At 38.8% G+C, this 12,269-nt stretch overlaps 1 protein-coding gene across 20 annotated transcripts in view; it reads left to right on the top strand.

The window, feature by feature from the left end:
• Positions 1-12,269, top strand: part of SVIL (supervillin) — a 135,006-nt gene that overhangs the window by 70,915 nt on the left and 51,822 nt on the right. For 18 of the 20 annotated variants that reach the window (XM_085050419.1, XM_085050418.1, XM_085050414.1 and 15 more), the window contains 4 exons: positions 4,151-4,242; positions 9,063-9,120; positions 9,245-9,396; positions 9,819-10,482. In XM_085050419.1, the coding sequence (XP_084906545.1) occupies positions 9,113-9,120; positions 9,245-9,396; positions 9,819-10,482 (824 nt within the window). In that variant the 5' untranslated portion in view covers positions 4,151-4,242; positions 9,063-9,112. The remainder of the gene's footprint in view (positions 1-4,150; positions 4,243-9,062; positions 9,121-9,244; positions 9,397-9,818; positions 10,483-12,269) is intronic. The other 2 variants (XM_085050421.1, XM_085050422.1) reach the window with 1 other exon arrangement.

Here is a 12,269-nt window from a genome sequence, read left to right as displayed (position 1 = left end):
GGAAGGAAATTCTCCTGGAGGTAGAGAAAAATAAGAAAAGAGAACACCAAGCACCTAGCTGGCAGGTGTACAAGGGGATTTTGTATTTTAATCATAAAATCTCGGTATAGGCCACAGCTTTAATTGGGATGGCAGGTCAGTGTTACCAGTGGCATTTGGATCAAACTTCTGGTTGCTTTTGGGCATGTAACTAGGTTAGTGGGGCAGCTATTTAGAAACCATATGCTGCTGCTGCTCCAGCAGCAGATGAAGTTTTCAGCCTGGAATCCCTGATGTACAGAATGAAGCTCACTCTCACTTTGGAAGTTGCCAGAACAGTGTAACTACAGAGACTGTCAAATACTCTACTAATGCTACATTACACATTGTTTTTAAAGTAAAACCATTGAGATTGTGAAATGCTGTTGCCTGTGTTTTAACAGGAATCATCTGAATTCCTGAACATTGGAGAGTTTTATGAGTTTGTTAGGACCCTGAGGCCAAGCCACACACAAATCCTTTGTGAAGCAAACTGGTGGAAACTCATGCTGTTGATTTCATTTCTTAAACCATGATCACAGGCTATATTTCAGGCAAGGAAAGGACAAGATGTTCATCTTTCAGTATCCAGATTTAATGGGGACTTTAAGAAAGAATTCTTGAAAACTTCTGATTTCTTTTTTTTTATTTAGAGAAACCCATGTATTCCATAATTATTTTAATTATAAATGTACATAGCCAAGCTCTTAAGTGCAGAAATTCATAGTGCTACTGCTCAGAATCTGCACCTGAATTTATAGCATGGCTAGATGTAGTTATGGTCTTTCGAGAAGAGGGGTTTGGGTGAGTTTGAAGGTACAATATATTTGGGAATCCAACTCTGGCTATCAGACTCTGCTTCAGCAGCTGAATTGATGCTGCAACTGCTTGTCCAGCAGAGAAGCTAATAAAGCAGGGAAACGTCTGGATAGATCCCTTTGAGGAAAAAGGGAAGTCTTGTTAAGGATTTACTTACAAGTTTGTTTTTTAAAATACTTTTATGTGGTGATGAGTAGCCTCCTATAATTTTTTTTTTCTATTTGGAATTGCTTTAGCACCATTCCAACTCAATTTAGATTCCTAATGAATGTTCTTATTGAACACTGTGACATGTCCTAAATATGCCTACTTTCATTTTTAGAACTAATTTGATGAATGTGTCTATAAATACTCAATTGTTTGGCTTGACTCTATCATCTTCAGAGCAGTGCTGTCTCTGAATCCTCTGTGCATGGGAAAGCAATGTAATTATACATTGGATTAAAACATTTTGTTTTTCTCATGTGCAAACATTTAAAACAAGCAATCCCACCTGCAGCTTAGCAAGACAGAGCAGAAAAACATCTGAAGAGATAGAACTCCTAAATTGTGGATAAAATAGTATATGAAAGTTGGTAATCTTTTAGAAATAAACAGTAAAGGTTGACAGTCTGTCCAGAGGGAAGTGGAAAATGAGGGAAAATAAGGGAAATTATGAAGGGACTTGGACAAAGCAGATAACCTGTGATTCTGTGTTGCACAGCGAGGGTTAAGCTTAGGAAGTTTGTGGTTATTTAAGGAATTTTAATGAAATCTGCCAGTGAGCAAAGGTTGCAAGCCACCCTCTGTACAAAGCAGGAGGGAGCTCACATACAGGAAGAACTGGATGACCTTGAGGAGTAATAGAAAAAGGATGTAATGTAATAATACTAAGTGCACAGTGGTGCATTGGGGGCTGATAAATTTTTCTGTCACTTGCAGCTGATGAAAGCAAAGCCTTTGCATATTAGTTTCTCATGCAGGATTGAGCAACATAGTGTATATGTAAAAAGGCAAATATGTTATAGATCCCAGCATGCAGCTAGCTAGTCATATAATAATGCTTTTTCTATTAAAAATCCTATTTTCATAAGATATTGCTAAGACCCAAGTCTGGAATCAAGACTACCCAGTTCTGGTCACTATATACAAAAAAGATTACTTAAAACTGGAGTAAGTAAAGAACATTTTTACAGATAAAGAAATGGAGAGTCTGTCTTGAGGAAGTTGAGTTCATGTAGATAACCTCTGTTAAGAAAAATAAGCAAGGTAAATGACAACAATGGCAGGAGAACAAATGGATGGAAACCCAGTGAAAGACATTTAACAGGGTTTAAAGGACCTCTGCCTTCAAAGTCCCTGGAACTCCCTGGAGGGATGAGCAGGAGGGAATGTAACTAGTTTACAAGCAATCCAATAATACAGTTGTTTTTAGAACCAGGAGGCTAGTGCCAATCCTGAATCTGTGACTTTACTCTTGGAAATTCATGTGGGAATTAGGCATTATGGTAGGTGTTTATGCACAGTTAATTGAAACAAGGATTTTGCTGTTTGAGTGAATGTTTTCCTGTACAAAGTCCCTAATTTGGGGAAACTTAAGGTGCTGCACTGTCACAGGCATTACAGAAGCAAGTGGAGATACTGCTAAATAAAGCCCAAATATTCAAAAGTCATGAGCTGGATTCTGCAGCACTTTTGTCTTAAGTAATTAAGTTGATTTGGCAGAGTAAATTTGGGCTTGGTTTATAGCCTTAGACCAATATTATTTGCATTTTTCAAACTCATCCTCAGCTAAAAGGAGTAGAAACTGCTTTCAAATGGGAACTGGGTATCTCTCCATCTGGGATTCTCCAGAAGACGAGTCTGTAAGAAAATAACATACTGTGAGACTAGTAAGAATCACAAGCATTGGCAATGTGGGGTTAGACATAGAGAAACATGCAGTTAGCTCTCTTGAGTCTCTGCCCAGTCTCAGATGACACATGGATCCATTTGCTGCTGTGTGCCATTTTTTCATTGTGTTTTGATTTTTGTTTAGTTCAATTACAGTGTGTTTGCCCTGTAAGGATACATAGTTCTCTCTAATGGACAGCTTATTGCAGCTCTTCATCTTCTATTTGCTATTTTCTGTAGTGGCTAACATTGCTTTTCTTGGCAGCACCTGGAATCATTTCTCTAAGTGCAGTTGTTGGAGACAATTTGCAGCAGGTGGCATTGTGCCTGGTTGTGACACAGCCCAGTTTCTTCATTGTCATTTCAAGGGTTTTATTCTTCCCCTCAATATCTTCAAAAGGAATGTTATTTATAGACAATAAAAAGCATATAGTTATGAAAAATATTATTAGTCAATATATATTAAAGCTCTTTTCAATGAGAATTGTTCTTCAGAAATAGCGAGTACAGAATTCATACCCTTGGGGAAAAAGAAAAGCCATTTAAAATCTGTCCTAAGGAAGGACTTTCCAACAGTAAGACTGTGCAGTTTTTCTTATCAGAATGACATTAAATCGTATGGCACATCACTACAGTGACAAAATGAAGAACCTGGCATCACTGTGAGGATTTGTATCTGTTACACCTGTCTACACAGTTTACTAAAGGTTTTAGTAAACTTCTTATGCCCAGCTGGGATAGTTTAGAAGTCACAATGGCAGAATATAGTCGTTTGCTCCCTATTTTTAAAATTTTAAGAAAAAATTCTTGCTTATGAGGAGGAACACTTCCTTCAAGAAAGTCTCTTTCAAGAAAGAGAGTTAGTATCTACTGTAGACCATGAGGACACCTACATTTTGCAATTAAAAATTGTATATTTAATGAAGATATTTAAAGAAATAATTTATTTCATCTAAATGGGCCTTTTGCCTGCTTTGAAAAGACATGGTGTAAAATTAAATGGTCTGATACTCATGTTAGCATATTATAAACCATGTAAGATCCAGAGAACAGTGCAGTAACAGCAACAGGGTAGTCGTGCAGAAGGCTTCTAGGTGGAGTGTACATGCCGTACTGCATTTGATGACATATGTTTTAATATTTATGAAGAACCATTCAATATAGGTTATTTTAAATGTAATTATTTAGTAGAGCATTTTGAAGGCAGTCTCCAGTCAGTAATTTAATGCAAAAATGTGTCACAGTCAGTTCCAAACAAGTTTCAAATTATGTTAGGTTTGGCTTTCTGAGTTTCTTTGGGTTATTTCTTAGCTCATTCTTATGGAAAATATTTTCTTTGGTATCTCTGTTAAACTATCTTGCAGCAAATTGGTTGTGTCTTGGCTTTATTTGATTTGTAGCAGAGACATCCACAGTTCTGTAAAACAGATGTTGCTTTCAGTTTCCAGAAGGAGTTCTCATTTGAAGATAAAGAAGAACTTGCGAACAGCACAAAGGATATTGATGCTAATCTCTTAGCAGTACTTCCGAAAGGTAGGTAAGGGAGACACATTATGAGCACAAACAGTAATTTAACAGCTCATGAAGTTTAGTCTATACAAGTACAAGGCATAGTTAAAATCACTTAGGCACAGATGTTTTGTAAATGAGCTTTCTTTCCCCTGTGAAGTATGAAACAGGATGAACCACAATGCTCTTTTACAAGGCCTTGCTACATCCCTGCTTTATAAAGTTCAGCTTTGTTTTCCTGGTTTCAGTAGGTTAGTAGTTGAAATTCAAAACTTCAGAGATTCTTTGTACAGTTTGATTAATCCTGAGTTCAAAAGTATTAACTTGACTTGTTAAGAGCCATGGCTCTTTCGAGGCCCCTTTGGTGGTTGGCATGACCAACTGACCAACTAACCAACTCGAGTCTTTTGTCTTGCATGCTAAAGGGCCTGCAGTACATATGGAGTTTTGTTTGTGGGGTTTTTTTAGGTTTTTTTGTTCCAAATTTCTATCTTAGTCTGAATAACCTCTGAAGAAAACAGCACTTCCATCTTTATTATTTGACATTGTTGAGGTAGAGGCAAGAATTTAACTCTCTTGAATTATTTAGAGAAAATCACAATCTGTTTGACCCATAAAGGGTGACATTTGACTGAAGAACTATGTGCAACTGGCACAAAGATGTTTCCATCAGTCAAGGATGTTGTGGACTTCAGAACTTTGATTAAAATTTTGTGTGTGTATGTTCTGGTGATATTTACCCTTTTCAGACAAGGCTAAATGCTCTAATCCCAACGTAAAGGAACTGGCTTGCTCTTTTAATGCTATTTGTTGCAGAGTTCCTCTAGACAGGAGCACTTCTTCCGCATAACATTTAAGTGTTATTTAAGCAACATGCTTGCTTTTAAATATAATCATTACAGATGTTCAGAAAGAAACTTTGTTGGCAGAATGATGGAATAGAGTGATATGTCTTTATACAACACAGACTTGCTGAGAGCACCAGACAGTAAAATGCAGAGTCCCTCATTATTCCTCACACTTAGCCTTACAATCATGTGGCCAGCAAGTTAATTGATTCTCCACTTGAGAAACCTTATCTGTAAGTTGCCTCTCAGTGAACTAATTTCTATTCCAGAGTGTTTCTGTTTTTCAAAAAAATATTCTCATAATAGAGGCATCATACTGGGTGTGTACTGGACTTAAACAGCAGTGGGAGCTTTTGGTTTCATTCTGAGGGAACTACTTGAAGTAAAGAGCTTTTTGAAAATCCAGGTTATTTGTCCTTTCTAGAGCCTAACTTTGACCCAGATTTGTACATATTGAGAAACTGAAGGAATATGTTTGCTTTTCAACTGATACAGTCTGAACTGAGGTCTGCAGCTGGGCATTGAACATGTCAATAAACCTTTGCTGGTATAAACAGAAGATAAATGCTTCTCCAGCCTAGTTTTAAGACTATCAGCTTTCCAGTTGTGGAGAGGAAGAAGCAGGAATGAGCCTGGTAGACATTGCTACTGTGTTAAATTTTCCTCAGAATGAAAATGTATGTATCTGTGTTGCAATGGTTATTTACCATCTCTGAGAAATTAATTCCCTGGCAGGTAACCTTTTGATCCGTGTCTATCTAGGCTTCACAAATGTACGTGCTCGCTCTCTTATTATGAATTTTTTGAAGGCTTAATTGAGTTGTTACAACTTCTGTTTTGTAAAATGGAAACTGCTGTCACATTGCTGCAACTTCATTCACATTTTCCCTCTGCAGCTGTCAAAGAGGGCTTTCAGCATAAACATGTTTATATTCTGTAGCACGTTTCTAAAATAGTTCTATGAATATATATTTCTGTAAGTAATATTTCACCTTAATTTGAGGAGTTTTTAAAATATAAGGTGCACTGTAAATGTACTTTTTGTTTTTTATTCTGGGACAAAACATGGAACAGTACCATTTTTCCTAAATACTGGTGTTCTAAGGTAAATTTTGGTTTGAAGGTCTACAGTTACCAAAATTAAGATGCCTCTTGGCTGTTTACCTTAGAGGGTATCCTATGATAGCATTCTGCTCAACATCCTAAAATAAACCCTCAAGTTCAGGGCTGTGACTGAACCGTGGCTGTTCTTCCCCTTGCCCTTAACTGACCAGCAGTGCTTACAAAGTGTGTTGCCATGAAGTAATCTAGATAAGGAGCTTTTACCGTGAAATTAATTATTTTAAGCTTCTTAGTCTTTTCGTGTGTGCTGAATCAGATCTTTGTGCTACCATTTAGGCAGAAGTGTTGCTATTCTTTAGTGCTGCCATGGTGTTGTTTGTGATGGGAAAACATCCTGTGAAGAGATGGGAAGTGGCACCAGCATATTCAAATTGCAGACTTAAAAAGGAGGAACCTGATCACCTATGTTTGCAAGGGCCAACCAGTGTCCTTGGGAGTGAAATGTCTCCAACTGGTTTTCATGTTTTTAAGTGAAATATTTTACTCATCAAAAAGAAACCAGTAGAGTAGAAGACTTTCTGCATTTTATCTTCTTTTGGTTTTGCTTTTTGTGTGCTTTTCTTTCCCACCTCACCAAAAGAAGAATATTGCTGGAACTGCTTTCACAAAAAAATTCTGCAGATGTTGGCCAACCTAGCTGAAATTACTTCTGTAATCTCAAGCTTGGAAAAAGTGTAAGGCAGCATAGAGTAGTCCCATGCTATTCTTGTCCCATGTTGTTTGGGAAGGTGTTGGAGACATTTTTCATGAGATCAGTGCTCTTTTTAGGACTGCAAAGTGATGGTAGAATCTCTGGAACTTCAGCTAGCGTGTAGCAAGAGGGTGTTGAGCTAATGCTTTGGGAGTTCTTTGGATGTTCCACATTTCTTGTATGTGGACAACTTATAGTCAAGTTTCCTTTTCTGGGGGTGGGGGGAAAGAAGACTTGCTAATTAATGAAGCTATTATTTAGAGCTTTACTAAAGCTGTGTATAAGACCTGTTCTCTGATTATGGTTTTGGTGACTGTATAAACTGGTGACTAGGGAAAAAAGGTGGATCAGGATTTGGATGGAGTCTGGTTTGACTAACTGTGAGCTCCAGAGGCCTTTGACTTGTCTGAAGACAGACAATTATGGGGTTTTGTTTTGACAAAAGAAAATGTTAGGTATACATGGCCAACAGATGGAACAGAAAAACTTAATAGCTGATGGAACATAATTAAATAGAAGCAAACCTGGGGAGGTGAGAGCTAAGTATTTATGAGAAATCATTTCCTTTGGCGTGGATCTGAAATGAAGGCTGGTTTCAATTGGGTAAGTTCTCTGTTTCATACAGGTCCACTGCTAGCACAGCTTGAGTAGGCAGGGCTACAATGGAAACTGTTCATGCATTGAGAGGAAAGTCTGTGAAAACACAACATAAGGGCTCATCTTTGCTTTGGTGTTGGTTCAGGATCAGAATGTGTTCACTCTTGCTGATCCAGCACATTTTATCTGTCGTCCTACTTTCAGGCTTTTCAGCGTGTCAGGTTGATATGACAGGCAATGTCAATAGTTATTTGTGAGGTATGAGCACTGGTATTGACTACAGCAAACTTCCTGGATGAGTCAGCTGAGCTGGAACCCTGACCAAGCCATGCATGTAGGTTCCTGCAGGAGAGGGAAGGGAAGAAAGGTGCATCTGACCTTTAAAAGGGTGGTGTTTCAATAATGTTTATCTTCTAAGTATCTAGAGCAATGAAATGCTCTAGATACTTAGCAAGAAAAAAGAGCTGATAGATTTACCTCTGCAGTGGAACAGTGTCTACTAGACACTCCTGACTCATCAGGTGCCTCTGGTGGCAATCTGGCCAGTTTACCAGGCTTAGACTTTGGCTTGCTCTAGCTTTTGATCCCTCTAGAATGCCAGAGGTGCATTGGCTCAGAATAGGTGCACACAGCTTTCAGCACCACATGTTTGCCAAGGCAGCAATACGGGGGGGGGGTGTGGATGTGCCTGTCTGTATGTTGGGCACACCCCCAGCCCAGTCCACTGCTTCCCTTGACAGCCTGGACAGTTTCTCTTCCTGGTGGTAAGAAGTCACACAGCACTTATTTGTGCAGCACTCACTGCTCCAGTGGTTTGCACATGCACTTGTGTGTGTATATATAGGGATTACTTCATCCATCATGCCTCATCCCAGTTCACTGCTGCTTTGTGGACTGTGCAGCTGTCTGCTAGCACTTAACACCAGCAAAGAGTGTAGGGGAAGAGGATGAAAGTGTGTCCAATTAAAACTATAAGGGAAAGTTATTCCCTTATATTTGCAAAATAGAAAGTGATTAACCATGCAGGAATATCATGATGGTGCACAGTAATTTTCACTTCAGCAGTGAGTCACTGGGTTTCTTGGAAATTCTTGGGAATTCACTGGAATTCTTGGTCAATATAAGGGTGTGGAGGAAAGTAAGGAATAGGGGACACTGCTTCCCTTTAAACATAGTCAGTCCCTGACCTTTGGGAGTAGGGGAGGGTAGACAGGGTAAACAGAATTTCCATACTAACTGGTTTTGAAATGTGTTACTAGAGTATGTATGCTTGACCTTAGCTAATCAAAATAGGACTTGTCCAGTATATACTAGATCCTGAAAACTGCTAGATGGCATAGCAGATTTGAGATCATCCTGGAAGTACATGGAGGGGAGGACTACTTGGTGGTCACACCTATGTGCCTAGTGCACTTTCAACAGCACAGCCTAAATAAACCAGGAAAACGAGGAAAATGCTCATTTCCTGACAAAAGCTATTTCAAACCTCTGAACTTTATTTGACTGTTCCTTCTTATTCTAAAGCATTTTTAGCAAGTTTCTTAAACTTACTGTCTTAAAAACTACATAATCTTTTGTTGTCTCAGTTTCAGAATTAAGAAAACTCTTTGAACCAAACAACCGAGATTTTTTGGAAATGAAAAGGTAAAAGAAAAAAAGTCTTTGGTCTGTAAAACAAAACACACTGCTCGTTTTGTTACCTCCTCATAGAAACTCTCCCTGTGAATCTTCAAGATGCCTGTTTTCACATTTTTCGCATATTTTTCAGAAAAGAAAGAATAGCTAGGCGCTTAGAGGGAATTGAAAATGATACACAACCTATGCTTCTACAAAACTGCCCAGGATCAGTCACACACCGTTTGCTAGAGGAAGACACACCAAGATATATGCGGGCAACTGACCCGTACAGCCCCCATTTAGGTAAGTAGCACATGTCAGTCAGTCTTGCACTGCTGAATTACTTCATGTTTGCTGCACTATCAGTTATGCAGTGCCTAGAGAAGATTTCTAAAGAATATCTATGTCAGGTTGTTTGTTTGGGTTTTTTTTAATTTGCCTTTTAAATCTCCAATTGTCTTATTTGAAAAAGGTTGATTATTCTTATTGCTTTAAAATAACTGTTTGATTTGAGAACTATTACTTATTAAAGAATTGTTACTAATACTCATTTCTTAATTTTTTGTATGTGCTTTTGGAGACAAAAGTGCAAAAATATAATGTGTCTGTGCAGTCACTTTGATTTGTAAGATAATGGAAAGCTTTTAGTTGACTCAGTTTGAGTGGTGGGTGGGGTACTTGGAGTTTTGGGAAGGACTTGCTCATATATGTTCTACTTTCGACAGGAAGATCAAATGAAGAGGAGGAAACTTCAGATTCTTCTGTAGAGAAACAACCCCGATCATCCAGATACCGAGCAGAAATCACAGGAGGTAATCCAGAGCCCTTGTACAGTACAGCAAACATGGATGTCCAGGAACTAGAGTCAAAAGCAGAGAGAATAGCTAGGTACAAGGCAGAGAGGCGACGCCAGCTGGCAGAAAAGTATGGATTATCTCTTGATTCTGATTTGGATTCTGACTACTCATCCAGATATACGCGGGCAAGGAAAGATCCCGACAGCGTGGAGAGAAAGGGAGTGAAAAGTGAAAGGCAAGATGATGAAAACAAGGACTATGGCACCCTCTATTTGTCCAGGACTGAGACAAAGGCGTCAAAGAGTGTGATTTCTGATTCCAGAGAGTACTCCAGCCATGAAGATAAAGATGACCTCTCCAATGAAAAGCGTGCTAGAAAGGCAGATGATGACAGTGCCATTAGACAGGCTTCTGACCCTTCAGCAGCCTTGGATAGTTCTGTCTCACTTTCTGGACGAGAATCTTCCTGCTATAATGAAGTGCCAATATCACCAAAGCAAACCCCCCAAGAGTCCCTCTCTTCACCAAAGCGGGCAGCCTCACCGACCCACCTGCAGAATGACCAGCCCTTGCACAGTAACACCAGACAAAGGTAAGCATGATGTTTATTTTTTTTTTGCTGTAGATTGATTCCTTTATCTTAATCATCTTTTGCATCAGTATCTACAGTGTTTGTGAGAATGTATTTATTACCCTTGAAGAATATATTTAGTTGCTTTGGATGACTCAAGCTGGATTAGTTGGTCTTATTGTATCACAGTGTGTTTCTGATACAAGGAAGTGGCTATATATTTCTCTAATTAGCTATGTCCTTGGTTTCACTTTATATTTTTAGAACTTTCGCTAAAATTAGGCCCTTTACGAGGAGGACAAAAACTAGAAATTGAAGGAGTAATGGTCCTAAATCTGCTTGGGTTTGGTTTTTAGTTTTTTTAATAACCTGTTAGGGACCAAATCTTCAACTTTTTCTCTTCTGTATCTTGTAATTGTTTGCTGGGAGCTTCCAAGTAGAGGCAAGCTGTTTCTCAGTGAAGATTTTTTTATCTTTATGATGGCTTCTGCCAAAATAAAAGAGTTTTCAGACTTAAAAGCTGAAGAGTGTCTTGGGTCAGTTGAAATAATAGTTGATTTGTTTTCCTGATGTGACAGTGTAAAAACCCTTTTGAACTGTGATAGTCAATCTTTCAGATAATATCAGGCCATAAGTGTGTGTGAAGGGGCAGAGGAGAGAGTTAAAATTCCATGCTGAATTGCTTCAGATTTGACAAATTTACTACTGTAACATGGTAACCAGATTGTTCCAAAAGGAAAAAAATAGTCTTCATTAATTTAACATTATAATTTTACAGAATAGTGTAGAAGCTCTGTCAAATTCTTTTGGTGACTAAGAATTTTTTAAAAGTGTGATTTTCCTCTAAGTGCGAGTCTTTAATTTCTAGGTAGGTGGATGGATAGAAAATAATAACTGTAAAAACTTAAGTTAAAATATTGGAACTAAAAATGATGTAAATTATGGTGAGGACTTAATTTTAAACTTACCTGCATCATGCTGAGCAGTTGTTGACATAATGCAACAGTGTTGACTGTTTCTAAGAAACTGAGATAAGTGGTATAAACTCAACCATTTATGCTTTCCATTAAGCCCAAGAGCTCTAAATCCCCTGGTGTACTAAATTGGGAACAGAAGGAAAGACACCAACATGGATTATTGAAGAGAAGAAGCAAATGCAGAGTCAGTGAGCAGAGACAGGTGTTTTGGCAAGAGTATAGGGACAATGCCCAGCTGTGTAGAGATGGGGTTAGGAAGGCCAAGGTGAAGCTGGAGCTGAACTTGGCAAGGGATGCAAAGCATAGCAAGGACTTCTACAGGTATATTAGCTGGAAATGGAAGGTCAAAGCAAAACTGGTAGCAATGGACAAGGAGAAGGCTCAACTACTTTTTTGCCTCAGTCTTCAATGGCAATCTCTTTCCACACCTCTTGAGTGGGTGGACAGCAGGATGGTGACTGGGGAGGGAAAGTCCCTCCCACTATAAGAAAAGATCATGTTCATGACTACCTGAGGAAACTGAACAAAATAAGTCTATAGAACCCAGTGAGATTTATCCCAGAGTCCTGAGGGAATTGGCTGATATATCTCCATGATATCTGAGCAGTCAGGTGAAGGCCCAAGTGACTGGAAAAAGGGAAACATTGCACCCATCTTTGAAAAGGGTAGAAAGGAGGATACTGGAAACTGCTGCCCTGTCAGCCTCACCTCTGTGCCTGGGAAGATCATGGAACAGATCCTCCTAGAAGCTATGCTAAGGTACATGGAGGAAGGGAGGTGATTTGAGACAGCCAGCATGGCTTCACCAAAGCAAGTCCTGTCTGACCAGCC

Source organism: Lichenostomus cassidix, chromosome 2 (genome assembly GCF_008360975.1).
Source record: "Lichenostomus cassidix isolate B80296 chromosome 2, HeHo_3.0, whole genome shotgun sequence".
Taxonomy (NCBI): domain Eukaryota; kingdom Metazoa; phylum Chordata; class Aves; order Passeriformes; family Meliphagidae; genus Lichenostomus; species Lichenostomus cassidix.
Note: the sequence above shows the minus strand (reverse complement) of the source record. Positions and strands in the feature narration are given on the sequence as shown.